The sequence below is a fragment of the Talpa occidentalis genome, unplaced genomic scaffold (assembly GCF_014898055.3).
Source record: "Talpa occidentalis isolate TD23 unplaced genomic scaffold, MPIMG_talOcc4v2.1 talOcc4.12, whole genome shotgun sequence".
In the NCBI taxonomy this organism is placed as follows: domain Eukaryota; kingdom Metazoa; phylum Chordata; class Mammalia; order Eulipotyphla; family Talpidae; genus Talpa; species Talpa occidentalis.
In genome coordinates this window covers 85,179,525-85,196,813 of record NW_023601212.1, presented here as the reverse complement: position 1 = coordinate 85,196,813, position 17,289 = coordinate 85,179,525, and the positions used below count along the sequence as shown (strand labels likewise).

General features: G+C 40.7%; 1 protein-coding gene across 3 annotated transcripts in view; it reads right to left on the bottom strand.

Annotated features, from left to right (window-relative positions):
* Positions 1-17,289, bottom strand: part of ARPC1A (actin related protein 2/3 complex subunit 1A) — a 35,890-nt gene that overhangs the window by 2,082 nt on the left and 16,519 nt on the right. For all 3 annotated transcript variants that reach the window (XM_037507145.1, XM_054693721.1, XM_037507144.1), the window contains exons 3-9: positions 16,089-16,193; positions 11,290-11,512; positions 8,480-8,587; positions 5,847-6,059; positions 3,491-3,566; positions 3,078-3,271; positions 64-154 (exon numbers count right to left, since the gene is read on the bottom strand). In XM_037507145.1, coding sequence (XP_037363042.1) covers positions 64-154; positions 3,078-3,271; positions 3,491-3,566; positions 5,847-6,059; positions 8,480-8,587; positions 11,290-11,512; positions 16,089-16,193 — 1,010 coding nt within the window. The remainder of the gene's footprint in view (positions 1-63; positions 155-3,077; positions 3,272-3,490; positions 3,567-5,846; positions 6,060-8,479; positions 8,588-11,289; positions 11,513-16,088; positions 16,194-17,289) is intronic.

Sequence of the window (17,289 nt, the reverse complement as noted above, 5' to 3'; positions counted from 1 at the left end):
AGAAACACTATCCTCATGGGGGGAGTTTTGATACCAAGATTTATTCTAAAAGGTAGAAAATACCTTAAAATCCCAAATTGTCATGGCTCCATCGATGCCAGTAGTGCAAAATTTGCGACAGTCTTGTTTGTCCACTTCATAAATAGACACTTGACTGAAAAAAAAAAAAAAAAAAAAACAGCAAAAACCAGTGACTATAAGGTAAGAGGTAGAAGTGAGCCCCAACCTTCATGTTGAATAGTGCAAGGAAATGAATTGTCCATCGACTCTCAAATATTAAGTTGCCCTTCAATATTAGGCCATGGCAATCTGACTCAGGAAATACGCAAATGAATTTTATTAATGGATATCCAGAAAAGGTAAGACTGACAAAAGGCAAATGCTAAGAACCTGCATTAGTGAGAGTGGTGTGGAAAAGCAGGACCAGCCAGGCCACACAGCAAGCAAACTGGGCAGCAGAGTGCAGGCAGCACCACAGTCATGACTGAAATGGAAACTTTTTTTTTTTTTAAACTAAAGTCATGATAAACATGACTGAGATCCAAGTGGCTCAAAACAAAAAAACAAAAAAAAACCCATCCCCAAATCACCCTCTAAGAACAGTCAAGGCATACAGCCAAGCGTGCTGTCTGCACTAAGCCAACATTATAAACGTTAGCAACAGTCAAGACATGCCATAAGAGTCCCCCTAAGCAAAGAGAGGAATAGATAATGAAACAACTCGTCTTAGTGTATCTGAAAAACTTTGAAGAAAATCAATTCCATAGCTCAGACAATATTTCTTTCTCCTTTGAAATATCTGCAATTTATCCCTCTGGGGAAGTGATGGCAAACTGTAGCACAGTTGCCTGTTTCTCTATAGCCTGTGAGCTAAGAATGGCTTTTTCAATTTTAAATGGGTGGAAAACATTTCAAAGATTATTATTTCATGACATGTGAAAATCAAATCTCAGAGTCCACAAAGCTTTACTGAAATTAGTCCACAGTCATTTATGTACATAAAGTCTATGGCTGCTTTTGTGCTACAAGAGCTGAGCTGAGTAGTTGTGATAAAGAGTGCGCAGCCCCTCAAAGCCTAAATTATTTACTATCTGGTCCCTTGCAGGAAAAAGCTGGCTGAGACTTTAATAAAGAAAAATAAATAAATAAACTGGATAAGCCAAGGAGGAGGAAAAAAGTTGGCTGACTCTTAGCTCTAGAGCAATGAGAACTTAATGTCTGCAAATAAAAGTAAACATGCCAATCTGCAAGGGTCTGTCATTTTATTTTTAACCTAAAAACCTCAAAAAGGCAATAAGAGCCATTTCCTTCCTGATACAGAATCTGCAGAGAAACTGAAGAAAAGTCAGAAGAATTTTCAAAGTCATTCAAGACTGAAACGTGGAACATAGATAGGAAGCAGTTCTGCTATGCCTTCAAATTATTACTTTTCAGTTGAGCACAAACATTTTCAACCTACTTTATGTCCAGCAGCCCTTTCCACTGAACATGAGGAAAAGCACAGCCTGCATTTAATAATTCGCTCAAAGAGAAAGTTGAGAGGTTTCTTTCATTCCTGCTATCACATCACCACAGTGAAGGTATCTCATCACAAAAGGTCAAGCAGAAAATCCTACAATGGAAAATCCTGAACACAATGACTTAGAACGTCAAGAATATGTTGCATTTCTCCTCTAGATTAAAAAAAAAATCAAGCTTTTGGAACAAAAGTTTTACTGTCTTATATAATCACTCGTGCCTGATGAAAAGTTAAGTCAAGAAACTTCTCAACTTTGTCATAACGATGCCAAGAAATTCTGTTTCTCTAATTAAATGAGATTCTTACTTGTATATGTTACTTGAAATCCATGTTGAAACGATTGCTAGAATTACCTTTTCAAACAGGATTTAACTATACTTCTTGCCACGTGTCCATTACCAGAGGAATATGACCTTGGAAAGGTTTCCTTTAGTTCTCCATCAAGTTTCTGCGGATGCAAGCCCCAGGAAGAGGTTGCACTGAGACCCCACCAGCTCCCAAGTCCACAGGAGATCTGTACTCCTTCTATGTGAAGCATTATATTATCTGCACCCCAAAGATGGAATGACTAGGTAGGGTGCTTCACACATTATTATCAGCTGGAAATAAGAGCCCACGGTTGGCAATCTATATATTTTTCACTGCTCTGGTTCCTGAAGGGACATCTGGGCCCATAGTATACAGAACTTTCACAGGGACCCAAGAGGAAACAATGACAGAAGAAGGGCTTCTTGGCCACTTCTCTACCAATGATCAGGGTCCTGGCTATAGGTGTGAGACAGGGCAAGCAAGGGTTATTAGGCAGTTTTAGGGACAGTACAGGAGGGGACCTCTGAAGAATTTAGGGAGGCTTCAGAGATAAGGACAACCAAAGAAATATAACCAATTCCATTAGGAAAACAAACACCCCAGGACCCCGAATAATATTAATACTGTTAATGATGGTCCTGGTTTTCTTCAGGTGATAAAGGGAGGTGGAGACTGGAGAAATGGAGAGTGGTTTAATTTATGGACACATTAGAAGGGCAGCTGTTTAACTTCAATGCAGGGATGCCCATCCAGAGGACTGGGCCATAAATTTAAAGATGCAACTAATGGGGAAAGAGAAAGCTGTTAGATAAGGAATGTGAAGATCCCGCACTCAGTAGCAAATTAAGTAAGACAGCTGAGAACTAACCAATCACAAAGAGACTGGTGAAGTTTTAGAATAATGAGGGAAAAAAGGTATATATTCCCTGAAACACAATTCCACTTTGGCTTCCTTGCCCCTCCCAGGCCTGGTTCCCTGGCCTGGGAGTCCCACTTTATTTCTGTTCTTTTTCTCCTCAATAAACTTTTTCTTCTAAACAAACCTGCCTTTGCTCGCTTGCTTGCCTGAGCATCTGCGAAGTTCCTGCTGTGGCTTCGTGAGACACCAACCCGTGGGGGGGTCTAGCGGCTGGGGCTCAGAGCTGCCCTTGCAGCCTGGAATCAGTTCCTGGCTGGGAGACTAGGCCTGACAATTCCGGTATCAGGTGGAATCTAGGGAGTCAGATCCTAGTCCAGGGTGGGCACCTACGTGATGCTATTCTGGTGCAGCGTCTCCAAGGCTGTATTGCGGTCCTCAGTGGTGGCCCTCTTGTCCATGTTGCGGAAGCGTTCCATGGCAGACATGTTACGTTGGATGCTCTGTTTCGGAATGTCGAGCTTGGAGACGAAGGTCAAGCAGCCACGGTCATCATAATTAAAGAGCATTGGGCAGCAATCATGGCCCTGAAATAAGATATCAGTCAGCCCCTGAAGGGTATCTGCTGGCCCACCAACCCCTTAGCAGACTGCCCCCACCACAGGTGTCTCTTACTCTTAAAGGCTGTTTCTTTTCAAAGGCTGTTCTACTTTGTGCCAGGGCATAAAGTCATAAAGCACACATGGTTCCTGCTCTAGAGAATTAAATACAGTCTACTGCAAGGAAAGATGAAGAGAAATACTTACAGCAGCCACAACACTGTTCTCCGAGACAAATGATACGCTCAGGAGGGGCAGGAACTCTGTTTTCAGAGTTGAGACCCTGAACACAAGAACGCTTGTTTAACAGAGATGACATGACCATGAAGCTTCTTACTAGGCACAGCAGATGACAAAGGTCCCATTCTCATAGAGACTCTGGCAGTATAAACCAATACTATGTTAAAAGCAGCCCCATGACCTATATTTTCAGGAATCTCAGGCATGCAACAACCCTGAGGCAACCTGTAAAATCAAAGGCCTCTGGCTCCCTGGAGCCTGTGCCCCACCCACCTGAGGCCGCCAACTCCTGACAAAGTGGTTTGCAGTTTGGGCCCCAGTGAGCCTCTGTTCTTTCCCATTTCTATCCTTGCTCCATGCCCCTTCGCTCACTCGTCATCTCTAGTCCTCTTGCTTCTCCAAAGTCTACCCCATCTTTGAAGTTTAGCTCAAATTTGATCACCTCCATGAAGGTATCCTGAATCACTTCAGCTTAAAGGGCTCCTCATTTCTCTGATCAACTACAGTTCTTATAGTCACTGTCACTGATGACTGAATGTCTCTCCTCACCTGTGCTCACTGAGGGCTTGTAGTAGCAGAATGGAATACCACATTTATTAACAGAATACAACCTATTCTCTTCCCTCTGCCAGGTATTTGTACTGTATTAGGAGTTAGGGCCATCATGATGAACAAGACAATCTTAGCCAATCAGGCACTCACACTCTAATGAGCTGTGCACGCGCGCACATGTATGCTTAGTAGTTATCTGCCCCAGCACCTGAACAAAAGGTCACAAAGATATGGCAGGCAAACACACTGAGTGATGAATTTCGAGCCCATAATTTCATGTAAAAGATGATGATGCATTTTGAAAATTAACTGTGTTTTAGGATACCCCTTTCTTTCCCCCAATACTGTTGGTACTGGGTTAAAGGCCTAACACCTCCTCTTAAGGCCTTACTGTGGCACACCTGGCTCTTATGTGAAATATTTGTTTGAGGATAAGGATGGAGGACATAATCTGACCTGCAGGACTGGAAAAGCCCAATACAAATCAGTATGAGGGTAGACACATTAAAAGCTTATTATGCATTATAGTAGAACCATGCACACATCAAATAAATATGACATTAAAATATTATTGAATGACAAAAGGCAAATGACTGTAAAATATTATTGAAAATGAAAAAGATTTATGTATATTTATATAGAGAGAAATCTAAAAAGACTGTATCATTTATAATGGGGAGAGGTTTAAAAAAGCATTAAAAATTTGAAAACAATTCAATCTAGCAAGGAAAGTAATTTTCTCTCTGAAATGGCACTTTGCTGCCACTGTGCAATAAAGGGCATCAGTCACCTGATGTGATGGATTCTTGGCACACAGACGTTAAGTCAGTTTTACTTTAAAGGTAGGTTACTTTTAGCTGCTACAGGAAAGATTCATCAAGAACCAAGATTCGTAAGAGAAGGATTCTAATCCTTCTCTCTTCTTTAATGTGCAACAAGCAAGTCCGCATTTTGACATCTGTCAAGAGTCCCAATGCTCCCCTTTGAGGCTGAATGGTACCTCCGTCACAAATGAGTCATGGAATCTCAAGTTTCAGCACACACCAGAAAAAGTGGTGACAAGGGTTTTAAGCATTACTGAATGAAGTCCCAAATTAATGGAGTCATTATTTACTGCCTACACAGGGCAGGCCACATCCCCTACTTAGCTTCAGGCTGGTAGAAGACATTTATATTGTAAAGAATTCAAAATAACAGACTAAAGCGGCTATTTAAAGCAACTCTTATCAGTAGCAACTACAAAGATTCTTCAAAGGAATCACTATCAGAACTTCCACTAAGCATTGCTTCTGAAGGGGCCTCCCTAGTGGTGCAAGGGGTTAAGTCTAAGCACAATGAAACTGTCAGCAGCCACTGCAACATGAGTTCGATCCCCGGCCAGGGAGCAAACCCACATGGTGCAGCAGATCTCTCCTATCTTGCCCACTGCTCCCCTCAGCAGTTTATTTCAGTGGATCAGCCTGTTCTGCTCCCCACTGTCTCTGGTGAATCCCTTACCTCCCCCACTCCTTACTTCTGGCCTACACCCTCTTGTATGCATAAATTAAAAAAATAAATGTTTTTAAAAAAATTGTTTCTGGAAATGAAATCTCTTTAAAGTTTTCCCAAATGGACAATCTAAATGTTTGTAGCTAGAAAGGCCGCCTTGCAGTTCTGAGTGGGGATTTTACACTTGCATCCTGCACTTAAACCCCAGGAAAGGCAGACTTAGTTCAACTTGTGAAAGATACTACTCCACTCCGTAACTCCGAACAAAAAGGCAAATACTTACTGCACACTTTTTGAGGCATCAGCAACAGACACAGTGCTGTCGTGGCTGACCCAGGCCAGGCGGCTGCCACTGGCAGAGAAGCTAACCCCATGCACCCAACCACCAGTGCCACTGCCACCGAACTCTGACATCAGCTGACCAAAAGGCATCTTGCTGCCCCAGGGTGTACTGGCTGGTTTTTCATCAACTTCTTTAATGTAGGCAGAAAATACTCTGTAGTTTAAGGAGCAGGGAGAGAAAAATGAAAAAATATGCATGTTATTTGTACACAGGCGGCTACTGTAAAGTGCCCCAGAGATTGATTCATAAATACAAACACAATGGACAAATTCAGATACACAAAGCTTTTAAGACAGGGAGTGATTCTTGGGCCTCCCTGGTGGCGCAAGAGGTTAAGATGCAGCCTATGAAGCTATCCGCAGCCACTGCAGCACGAGTTCAATCTCCAGCCAGGGAGCAACCCACATGGTGCAGCAGACCTCTCCTGCCTCGCCCGCTGCTCCCCTCAGCAGTATATTTCAGTCAGTCTGCCTGTTCTGTGCCCCACTCTGTCTCTGGCGAATCCTCTTACCCCCTGCACCTCTGGCCTGTACCCCAGCGCTTGTATGCATAAATAAATCTTTAAAAAAAAAAAAAAAAAAAAAGACAGGGAATGGTTCTGATGGCTGCCTACAGGCCAGTCCAGATTTGGTAAATCCTACTCATTTACAGAGACAGATATTCATGGAGCACCCACGCTGTGTCAGGTACTACTCTGGGACCAGAGTTCCAGAGGAAACACAAAAAGTCCTCCCCAAAACGAGAGCACATTTTGGGGGAGGATCTGCTGTCCCTTCACTCCCTTGCTCACGCAGAACAGTGCTAGGCAGCACTACATTCTTTCCTGTTTAATTGTTTGCCCCTCTGCAACAAACCAGTGCTATTAACCCAGTTAAAGAAAGAGGGACATTCAATGAGAAAGCCAAGGGAGGTCAATGAGAAAAAGTGGGCAGGTTCTCCCTGTGCTGTCAGGTAGAGGCCTGGGTTCACTTAGCCCTCAGGCCCACTGTCCCACCTCTGTGTCAGATACAGTATGGGATGAAGGTCAGTCCTGTACATGCTGGTGTCATCAGTATCTTTCTTGAATTCCATGAACTGTGCATGAGGATGTTTTGACTCAAAGTAGGGAGATAGGATAAAGAACAGCCGGAATCTATGCTTTTAGTTTCCCTTTGGCCCTCCAATATGATTTCTACTTTGTACGTCTTCTCATCAAAACTGTCTGAACCTAAAACTCCCTAAACAACCTGGGGTACTTCTCCTCAAAATGACAACAGTAGTGGCAACTCTGCTGGCAGGGCACTCATGAGGTGAAGGGCACAATCACTTATCTATCAGTTAGATGGTGTGACCTTTGAAACATTCTGCTTTAAATCAGCATCCTGGTGGCCACACTTTAGTCATGAAAGGCCAGGAAAGAATTGGTTCTCAGCTCTGGACTTGAGAGTGTGAATGGAACAGACTCCTACCCACAGGACCACAAGTCAAGGTGAAGTTTATTTCTGGAAACACTGTTAACAAACCAGATTTTTAGACAGGCTGGTAAGTCAGATGGAGTGGTTAAGTAGTACTTACTTCCATCTTATCTAAGGAAGCTAGAATGACCCTGGATAACAAATCACAAGCAACAATACTCCAAATATATAAAAAAAAAAAAAAAATCTACAGAATGCCTGTGTCTCTTCACCATTACACTGGTTCTTAAGCAGAATCACCAATCTTTTATTAAAGAGTGCACTGATACTTCTGTACCCCATTCCCTAAGCCCCTCCCCCATCTTCCAAAAAACAAAACAAAATAAAAAAAACTCTTGGGTATTGGATATAAATCCCTAGTTAGCATGAGCCATGTTTTCTGGAAACTCTGTACACAGCCTACTGAAGAAGGATGCATCCTATCCTCCAGCCTACCAGTGTCAACATGAAAAAAAAAAGCATTTATTTGCTTTTCTTTTGTCTAAGGAAAAAAAAATCTTCTCGATAAAAAACAACTTTAAAAAGCAATTACATGGGCGGGGAAAAGAGGGCTTGGGGTCAAAATAAGGGGGTTGTAATTGTATGGGGAATATTAAAAAAAAAAGCAATTACATGGCATGGTCCTTAAAACTCTTAGCAAAGTGGCTGTGTTTCTTTTAGTCTCATGCTAAAGAAAAATCAAAAGCTTTAAATGAAAAGGAACAGCACAATAATAGCTCAGCAGTACACTGTTCAGTTCTGTTTTGTTAATCTTGGTTTCATGCTAGAATTTGCTGAGTTTGCTGCATCAGTTATGAAATGAGAAATAACAGTGTGGTCAAGGGCATGGGGACTCTGCACCTCCATCCACACCATGGATGTTCTAAGGAAGAACACCCTGGCCCCCACCCTGCATATGCCTCCTCTGTACTTCCAAGTGCAAGGCTGTCTACTTTAGCAATTTATGTTATTGCTTTGGTAGCTCCTTTTCTAAATCACAAATTCCCTTCACATCTGAGCCCCCCATGGTGCCTAGCCTAGTGCCTTACAAAGAAAAGGAGCTTACTTATAAATAAGTATCTGTTGAAAAATGAACAGGGAAAAGCTCAAATCTGTCTACCAATTCTCATTTGTTCCCACCTGCATTTGAAATCGCATGATCCTGCTGCCAGCAAAACATTGTTAGGGTGCCAATCCAAGCTGAGCACCGTGGAGCGAATTGGCTTTTTTATGTGCTTGCTTACCCACCTACAAAAGGAGAAAGTTTATTTTAGCTCATCTGTACATCAAGCAATAGTCCCCAAATGACCTACAAATATGCCAGGAGAAAATGCCCAAGCACGGCTCTCATGCAGTTATAGAGCTATAGGTCTCCAGAGAAAAGGCTCATTTTTAAAGTCAGAGAGGAAAGGCCTCCCTGGTGGCGCAAGGGGTTAAGATGCAACCTATGAAGCTGTCCCCAGCCACTGCAGCACGAGTTTGATCCCTGGCCAGGGAGATAGCCACATGGTGCAGCAGACCTCTCCTGCCTCGCCCACTGCTCCCCTCAGCAGTGTATTTCAGTCAGTCTGCCTGTTCTGTGCCCCACTCTGTCTGTCTTTCATCCCCTGCACCTCTGGCCTGACCCCAGTTCTTGTATGCATAAATAAATCTTTAAAAAAAAAAAAAAAAGTCAGAGAGGAAGAAGACCCATAACCTATGCCTTCCTTCCATTCCTTGCTTTTTAGTCTTTGACATTCTGTTAGAGCAGCTGGTTCTGCATTTTTCCGGATACCAGGGACCCTCATTAGCAAGTACACTTAAGGATTAACTCTGGTACTGTCCCATAGAGTTTAGGATTATGGGTGACTTTTAACCTGTAGAATAAAAATTGAGATTAAAAAACTGGACTTTTATTACATTCAGTTACTTGTTATTTCATTTTGGGTTAAGTTTGGGTCATAAGCTCAATTTCCTTTCTGAGGGAAAGAAGCTACAAATTATTTTTTATTTTTTTCATAGAGAAATTACAACCAAGAAATTAGCAAAGCCTCTTATAGGGAATTAGTTCTTAATTCTCTAGCTCTACTCAGAAATTTTATTTATTTCTAAGATCAGTCATTATTTTGGCTTAAGAAATTCAATTTCTGCTTGCAAACTGCTGTTTAAAAACCAATCGTGTTCTGTTTCTTTTTTAAAGATTTATTTATTTTATGTATACAAGAACTGGGATACAGGCCAGAGGTGAGGGGGTGAAAGGATTCACCAGCAAGAGTGGGGAGCACAACAGGCAAATGTACTGAAACACACTGCTGAGGGGAACACCGGGAAAGACAGGAGAGGTCTGCTGCACCATGTGGGTAGCTCCCTGGCCAGCCGGGGATCGATCTTGTGCTGTAGAGGCTGTGGGTAGCTTCACAGTGCTGTGCTTAACCCCTTGCACCACCAGGGAGGCCCTCATGCTCTGGTTTCTAACAGCTGACAGACTTCATACTGTACGAAATCCATTCCTTGAATGTTAAATTACTTTTGTATAGAATCTTTTTCTTAGGAACTTATCTTTAAAATTTCATTCTGAAAAGACAATTTTCTGACTTGTTTTATAATGTATTTAAATTCAAAGCTTCTATGGGTTGTTTTAAAGCACTTCTGTTCTACCGATGAAATGATGTTCACTGGCTGCGATGCTCCCCTGAACATGCAGTCTGTTCAAATAACAATGTTGTACTATACAGTAAACCCCAATTATCTATATCGTACTATACAGTAAACCCCAATTATCTATATCGAAGAATATTTTTCAATGAATAACAATGCAAACAATCACTGATGTTAAAGTTACCTAGGAAGAAAAGTAATTTCTTATCTGTTCATTAAAGTTAGCCTGCATTCCAATTTTTAGCAGTCACCATTTCATTAGCCTTTACATAGGCTTCAAAGAAAAATGTATCTCTTGAATTCATAATTCAATCTTGTTGCAAATCCAGACTCTCTTTTTAAAGAATCAAAATTCCTAGGATTTTACTAAATTACAATTATGATAATCCCTTCCTTTTTGTTTCAGCAGAAAGCAAATAGTAACACTAACACAAAGATTAAAGTGTACTCTGCTATTTTTAGTACAGACACAAACACTGCCAGTTTAGTACTAACGGACAATTCCCTGGTGAAGGGTATGAGGGTACCACACCACCCCAGAGCATGCCAGCTAGAGCAACATTGTATTCTTATCAAAGTAAGCAGGAAGAAGTTAAAATGAGTTACTTACTGGTCTCCCTGGTGGCATAGGGGTTAAGTCTCAGCACTATCACTGCTACAGCCCCAGTTTTACCCCCAGCCAGGGAGCTGACCCACATACAGTGCAGCAGACCTCTCCTGTCTCGCACGCTGCTCCCCTTAAGAGTGTATTTCAGTAAATATGCCTGTTTTGCTCCCCACTCTATCTCTGGTGCATCCTCTCACCCTACACCTCTGGGATATACCCCAGTTTTTCTATGCAAGAAAAAAAAGTTAATCATAAAACAAACCTCTGTATTTTGATTGGTTCAACTACAAGTGATTTACTTCAAAAAATGCACAACCACCTGACTATATTTCCTAGATTCTTATCAAATTTTATTCCAATAGTTTAAACAAATAACTGCTGCACCAAGACACAGATCTGATCAGCAAATAAACTTTAAAGAAAGCAAGATGTTATCTGTGAGAATTCTAGATATTTTTAGTGGATGGTGAGTAAAAAAATCATTCTGAGGGCACTGAGAATCTTTCAAGTTTATAATTTCTATCCCAAGTAAGAAGACAGTATGGAGTAAGCAATGCATCTTACAGAACAAACAAGCTAGGCTATCCAGATAAGGAAAAACTAAGTTATAGTTAAGTATTCAACCAGTACCTCAAGATGTCACCAGGAACATTGCAATGCAAATGCGTAGCTCTAGAGAAATAAAAAGTCTTCAGAAGTTGCTTACCAGTCATTTTCAGACTCGAAGTAACAAACAGAAATGAGTCGTGCTCCACTTCCCACGGCAAATTTGTTCTCTAGTGGGGACCACTTGACAAAAGTCGCTGCACGATTAATTCTCAGAATCACCAGGGTTGGCTTCCAGACACCATCTTTCTGACTCCAGACATAGGCATTGCGGTCTGCCCCACAAGTAACGATGCGGTCGCTCTTGGGAGCCCAGTCGATACCTGCAAATAAGATGAGGTTGTCATCTGCTTTGCACAGCCAGTGACAAATGCCATGGTGCAGGCAGTGGGCACTGCACCTAAAACAAAGACTATAAGTCAACATCTCCATTAGTCATAGATCCTAGTGACTATGAAGCACAAAGACTATTCACTCATTCACTTACATGAATAGTCAGCTAAATTATTTGTACCATTAAAGGGAAAAAATACAGGGGAGTATATTTTAGTGATGTGTATTTTTATTTTAAATCCATTCATTGTAAGACAGATTTGCAGTCTTCTTTACTAGATTTTAAATTGTTTTTATTTTTTTTAATTTATCCTTTATTTATTTGTGCATACAAGAACTGAGGTACAGGCCAGAGGTGTGGGCAGGGCTGATGAGAGGATTCACCAGAGACAAAGCAGGGAGAAAGGGCAGACTGACTGAAATACACTGCTGAGGGGAGCAGCAGGCAAGACAGGAGAGGTCTGCGGCACCATGTGGGTTAGCTCCGTGGGCAGGGATTGAACTCGTGCTGCAATGGCTGCCGATTGCTGATAGCTTCATAGTGCTGAGACTTAACCCCTTGCACCACCAGGGAGGCCCGCAACTAGCAATTTACAGGAAATACAAAGAACAGAGGAATATGTACAACACAATGGGATTTTGGAATCACCCAAATCCAGGCTGTGGGAAACAATATGGCACAAACAACCCGATTTCTTAAATATCCTAACAGTTTATAAAGGAAAACAGAAGGAACCCGATAATCAAAATGAAACAAAAAGACTTAAAAAGACATAGAAACTGGTCATGTGTATAAAACAGACTATTATAAGGTCTCCTGGGGACGCAGGAATTGAAGTCTCAGTGCTATCAAGCAATCACCAGGCTACTGTGGCATGGGGTCAATCCTGGCCAGGGAGCTGGACCACATGGTGCAGCACACCTCTTCTGTTTCTTCACCCACTACTCCCCTTGGCAGATATTTTGGTGGATGTGCCTGTTCTGCTCCCCGCTCTGTCTCTGGTGAATTCTCTAAGTCCCGCACCTCTGGCCTACAACCCAGTTCTTGGATGCATTAATAAATAAAAAATTAAATCTTTAAAAGATAACAACAATGAATGACATTTAAAAAAGACTATTGTATTAATTATTGAAAAGAAAAGTCCTTATATTTTGGAGATAAACTGAAATATGAAATGACAATGTCTGGGATGTACTTCAAAATAGCACAGGAAGGGCCTCCCCGGTGGCGCAGCGGTTGAGCGCTGGGTTGCGAAGCTGCCAGCGCCGGTTCGATCCCCCGGCTGCTCCCCGGCCACTGGAGGAGGGTCCCACATGGCGCGCAGACCTCTCCTGCCGCCCGCTGCTCCCCTCAGCAGTGTACTTCGGTCCTTCTGCCTGCTCTGCTCCCCGCTCTGGCTCTGGTGAATTCTCTCACCCTCCTGTGCTTCTGACTGTACCCAGTGCTTGTATAAATAATAAATAAATAAATCTTTAAAAAAAAAAAAAAAAATAGCACAGGAAAAGGAAAAGGGAGTTGAGAACAAGACTGGCTGTAAGTTTGTAATGTTGAATAGGGGTGGGGGATTATATAGGGGCACATTACGCTATTTTATTTTTCTTGCCTGTTTAACCTGTCCACACTAAAATATCTTTTCAAAGGAGACAGTGATTAACATTTAATACAAAAGAAGACTCACAGAGGAAAAAAACAACAGAACTCTGATATCCCTTTGATATTTGCCATATTTTTTTCTCTGCAGTACTGACAAGTCTTTTCTTCTAGAAAGCTTCAGAAGATACTTTTTTTCCTGCAGTTACCACCTTTCTGAGAAAATAAGTTCTATCCTGGTCTGTCACAGAGTTATATTTAGATTTTTCCAATAACATTTTTTCAGATCAAAAAAAAAAATGTCTTTTGAACATTTGGACAGAAAACAGGCCCAAGATCAAATGATTCCAAAAGGGAAGCAGGGGAGCAAAAGGGCACAACATATCATGATGTTTGGGACTCTTTTTCTGGTCTTTCATCTGAGCTCTTTCTCATTAAAAGTATTTCCTAATGCTAAAATACCCATTTTAAATATGTGTTCTTATTTTTAGGTTGTAAGGTCACTTGCAAAGGGCTTAAAATAGGCCAAATCTAATAGAAACAAGACCGTGGGAAAGTACAGAAACAAAAATAGAAATAGTTCTTTGGTACCAGTTCCATAAGTTAGTTAGTTGGTTCCCAGTGCTCACTAATACCCCATACAATCACTGGCAAAAGCAAGAAAGGATGGTGACAAGTTTTTGCTGGGGAATACAATGTAAAGGGTGCAGGAGGTCAAACTAAGCTATATTTTTCTCTGATTTAAAAAAAGGATATTTTAATGTTAATCAATGTATTAGGGGATTAGAGGTAAAATTTCAGGGTCAAAAAAAATTTCACTATTGGTGCGTCTGCTGCCCAGTCAAGTCACTGAGGAGAGGAAAACCCCAACAATGCAGTGAGAAATTTGTAACCAAAAAGTTATGGAGAGTGAGGTTTTTTCTTTAAAGATTTATTTTATTTATTTATGCATACAAGAGCTAGGGGTGTAGGTCAGAGATGTAGGGGTGAGAGGATTCGCCAGAGTCAGAGTGGGAGCAGAACAGGGAGATCTTCTGACATACACTGCTGAGGGGAGCAGCAGGTGAGTGGAGAGTAAGTTTTGATGTGCTTAGCGAAACTATTTAAAGCAAGAGTTTGAGTCAACTCTGCCAGAAAATAGAATAAAGCAGAAACAATAGAAGTAATGATTAAAGAACAAGAGTGCTTTCTGAATAGAACAATTTAAATGAATATATATTCTTAAAAAATAGCCAGATATGACTTAACCATAAAGCAATACACTCTCATGAAATCTGGCACCAGGATTTGGTTCACTAAATTCTGAAAACCATTGTAAAAATTCTCCATTTTAACCTCTTATTCCTCCTTCTTTATATAATACTTGTTTAATGGAACTCAGTAGTGTTATGCTTGTCATTTCCATCCATTTATTCATTGATACTTTCTGTCAAAGACAAAAGTTAATGTACATTCAGGAATGTACATTCCTGTCTTCTACAAATCAGTAAGAAAAAAACAAAATGGAAAGGATTAGGAGTTAAGAAAAGTGAAGTCATGAAAAAGGAAACCCAAAATGGCTAATAAACATTAGAAAATATGCTGAAGCTGTTAATCAGGAAAATACAACTTATACAGACATTACCTTTCACTCATCAGACAATCTGGCCATGATCAAATATGTGTAGAACTAGGAAAATTAGTACCTTCAAACAGGGTGTGGGGATAAAGTCAATCTGATGGTGCCAAGCTAAGCTGAAGATATGCATACACTTGTGGTGACTAATGGTCATACACATTCCAAAAAGATCTGCATAGGGATGCTTGATTTAGCACTTCAACACAAAAGCCAAAAAATGGAAACCACCTAATACACCCAAAATGAAGGAAAGCGTAAATAAAAGAGGTATGAAATGCTAAACAATAGTTAAAAGGAAAAAAACTTGATCTGGACATAGCAACATACATAGAGCTCAGAAACAATTGTGGAATGCAAAAGCAAGCTGTAGGAACTGATTTATATGATGCCATTTAGACAGCATTTAAAAATATTAGCCAACAGTACCACAGATTGCTTACAAATAGAAATACATGTATGTTTAAGAATGAAAAATGGACTGGGACAATGCATACCAATTACAATTACCAAATTACAAACTGCATTCTGGAGGAGAGGAATAGGACGGTGGTGAAGAGACTTTACCATTTTCTGAAATAATATTTCTTATTGTATCTTCATTTCCTAAGTATTTTGGCACAGAAAAAGGATAGTTAATTCTGGGTTGTAGGAATATGGGTGCTCATTATGTCACTGTCTTTTTCAAGAGTCTGGAATGTCTTACTAGGCCCAAAAACAACATGCAGGAAACTTTTGGAAGACACTGTGTTCCCTCATCAGTTGGGAACACAGTTTGGCTTACAATGACACAGCTGACATGCTGACTAGTTTTCACTTTCAACATCTTATCTCCTACTCACAAATTTTTAGTCCTTAGAATAGGTTCCGTGCTTTCCATAACACCAGTAGAGCACTGCAATTTAGCTAAGCTAAAAGAAGTGCTTAAAAAATGAGATCACTATTGTATTTTCTCAAGTTTTGTAAATAAAACTCAGCAAATGCTGCATGTCTTTAAAAATTATAGCAAACCTACTTTACTAGGTTGTTTAATTAAACAGCACTAAATTTGAAAACATCTGGGCCTCCCCGGTGGCGCAGCGGTTGAACCCTGGGTTGCGAAGCTGCCTGCAGCCTCTGCAGTGCTGGTTCGATCCCCAGCCACCGGCAAGGGTCCCACATGGCACACAGACCTCTCCTGCTGCCTGCTGCTCCCCTCAGCAGTGTACTTCGTCAGTCTGCCTGTTCTGTTCCCTGCTCTGACTCTGGTGAATTCTCTTACCCTCCCGCGCTTCTGACTGTACCCAGTGCTTGTATAAATAAATAAATCTTTAAAAAAAAATTTAGAAGATATCCTAATAATTAGCTCATGGATATCTACCTGTGATGTGTCCATTATGCTCCTTGAGTTCATGAGCTTTCACCCACTGGCTCCCATTCTTCTTATATATGTGGACTTCATGATTGTTGGGGCTAAGGGCAATCTCTGGAGAAAAAAGTCAAATAGTTAACATTCAAAACTGTCACACACACAAAAAGGAAATGTTACATCTGGTATTTTAAAAACAGATTAAAGAAATAGGAAAGCTGTTTAAAAAAAATGATTTCTAAAAGTCACCCCTGAAGAATTCCTTTTAGTATTTTTATGTCTACTTGGAACTGATACTTAAAATGCTTTGCAAAAAAATGAAATTAAAACAAATTATTTTACCAAAGATATATACAACTATCAAAGATTCTAACCTGTAAGAAATAAACAATATTACTCTACTTAGTTGATAAAATTTTAGCCCACATTAAAATTTTAATTCTCTTGTATAACATTATTAGAAATAAATATTTACTTTCTGTTAGTCTTTCTGAAATAGCTGATAGACTCTTGTTGCTGCTATCATGGACCCAGGATGGAACCACTAGTTTATCACAAAAACTTGCTTCTCATTAATAATATTGAAAATTTCCTTTACAATAAAGCCAATTAAACTTGTAAAAATTAAAAATATTTTTAAGTTATCAACACTTTATTGTTCTTCATTTAGCCCTCATTTAATAAGTATTTAAAAAGTATTTTATTTATTTTTTTGTTTTCTTTTTTTTTAAAATAAATTTTATTATTTTTTCTTCTTTTTTTTTTTTTTTTATAGAGGCATGCTTTATTTATTTGTTTGCTGGTTTGTTTGTTTGTTTTGTTTATACATGCACTGGGTACAGTCAGAAGCGCGGGAGGGTGAGAGAATTCACCAGAGCCAGAGCGGGGAGCAGAGCAGGCAGAAGGACCGAAGTACACTGCTGAGGGGAGCAGCGGGCGGCAGGAGAGGTCTGCGCGCCATGTGGGACCCTCCTCCGGTGGCCGGGGAGCAGCCGGGGATCGAACCCGCGCCGCAGAGGCCGCGGGCAGCTACGAAACCCAGCGCTCAACCACTGCGCCACCGGGGAGGCCCTAAAATAAATTTTATTTTTATATTCCCCATACAATTGCAATCCCCTTATTTTGACCCCAATCCCTCCCCTCCCGGCCCCCCACTCCCCATAGAGTGTCTCTGGTTCATAGTTTTTTGTTGATTTTGATTTTCACTTTCTTA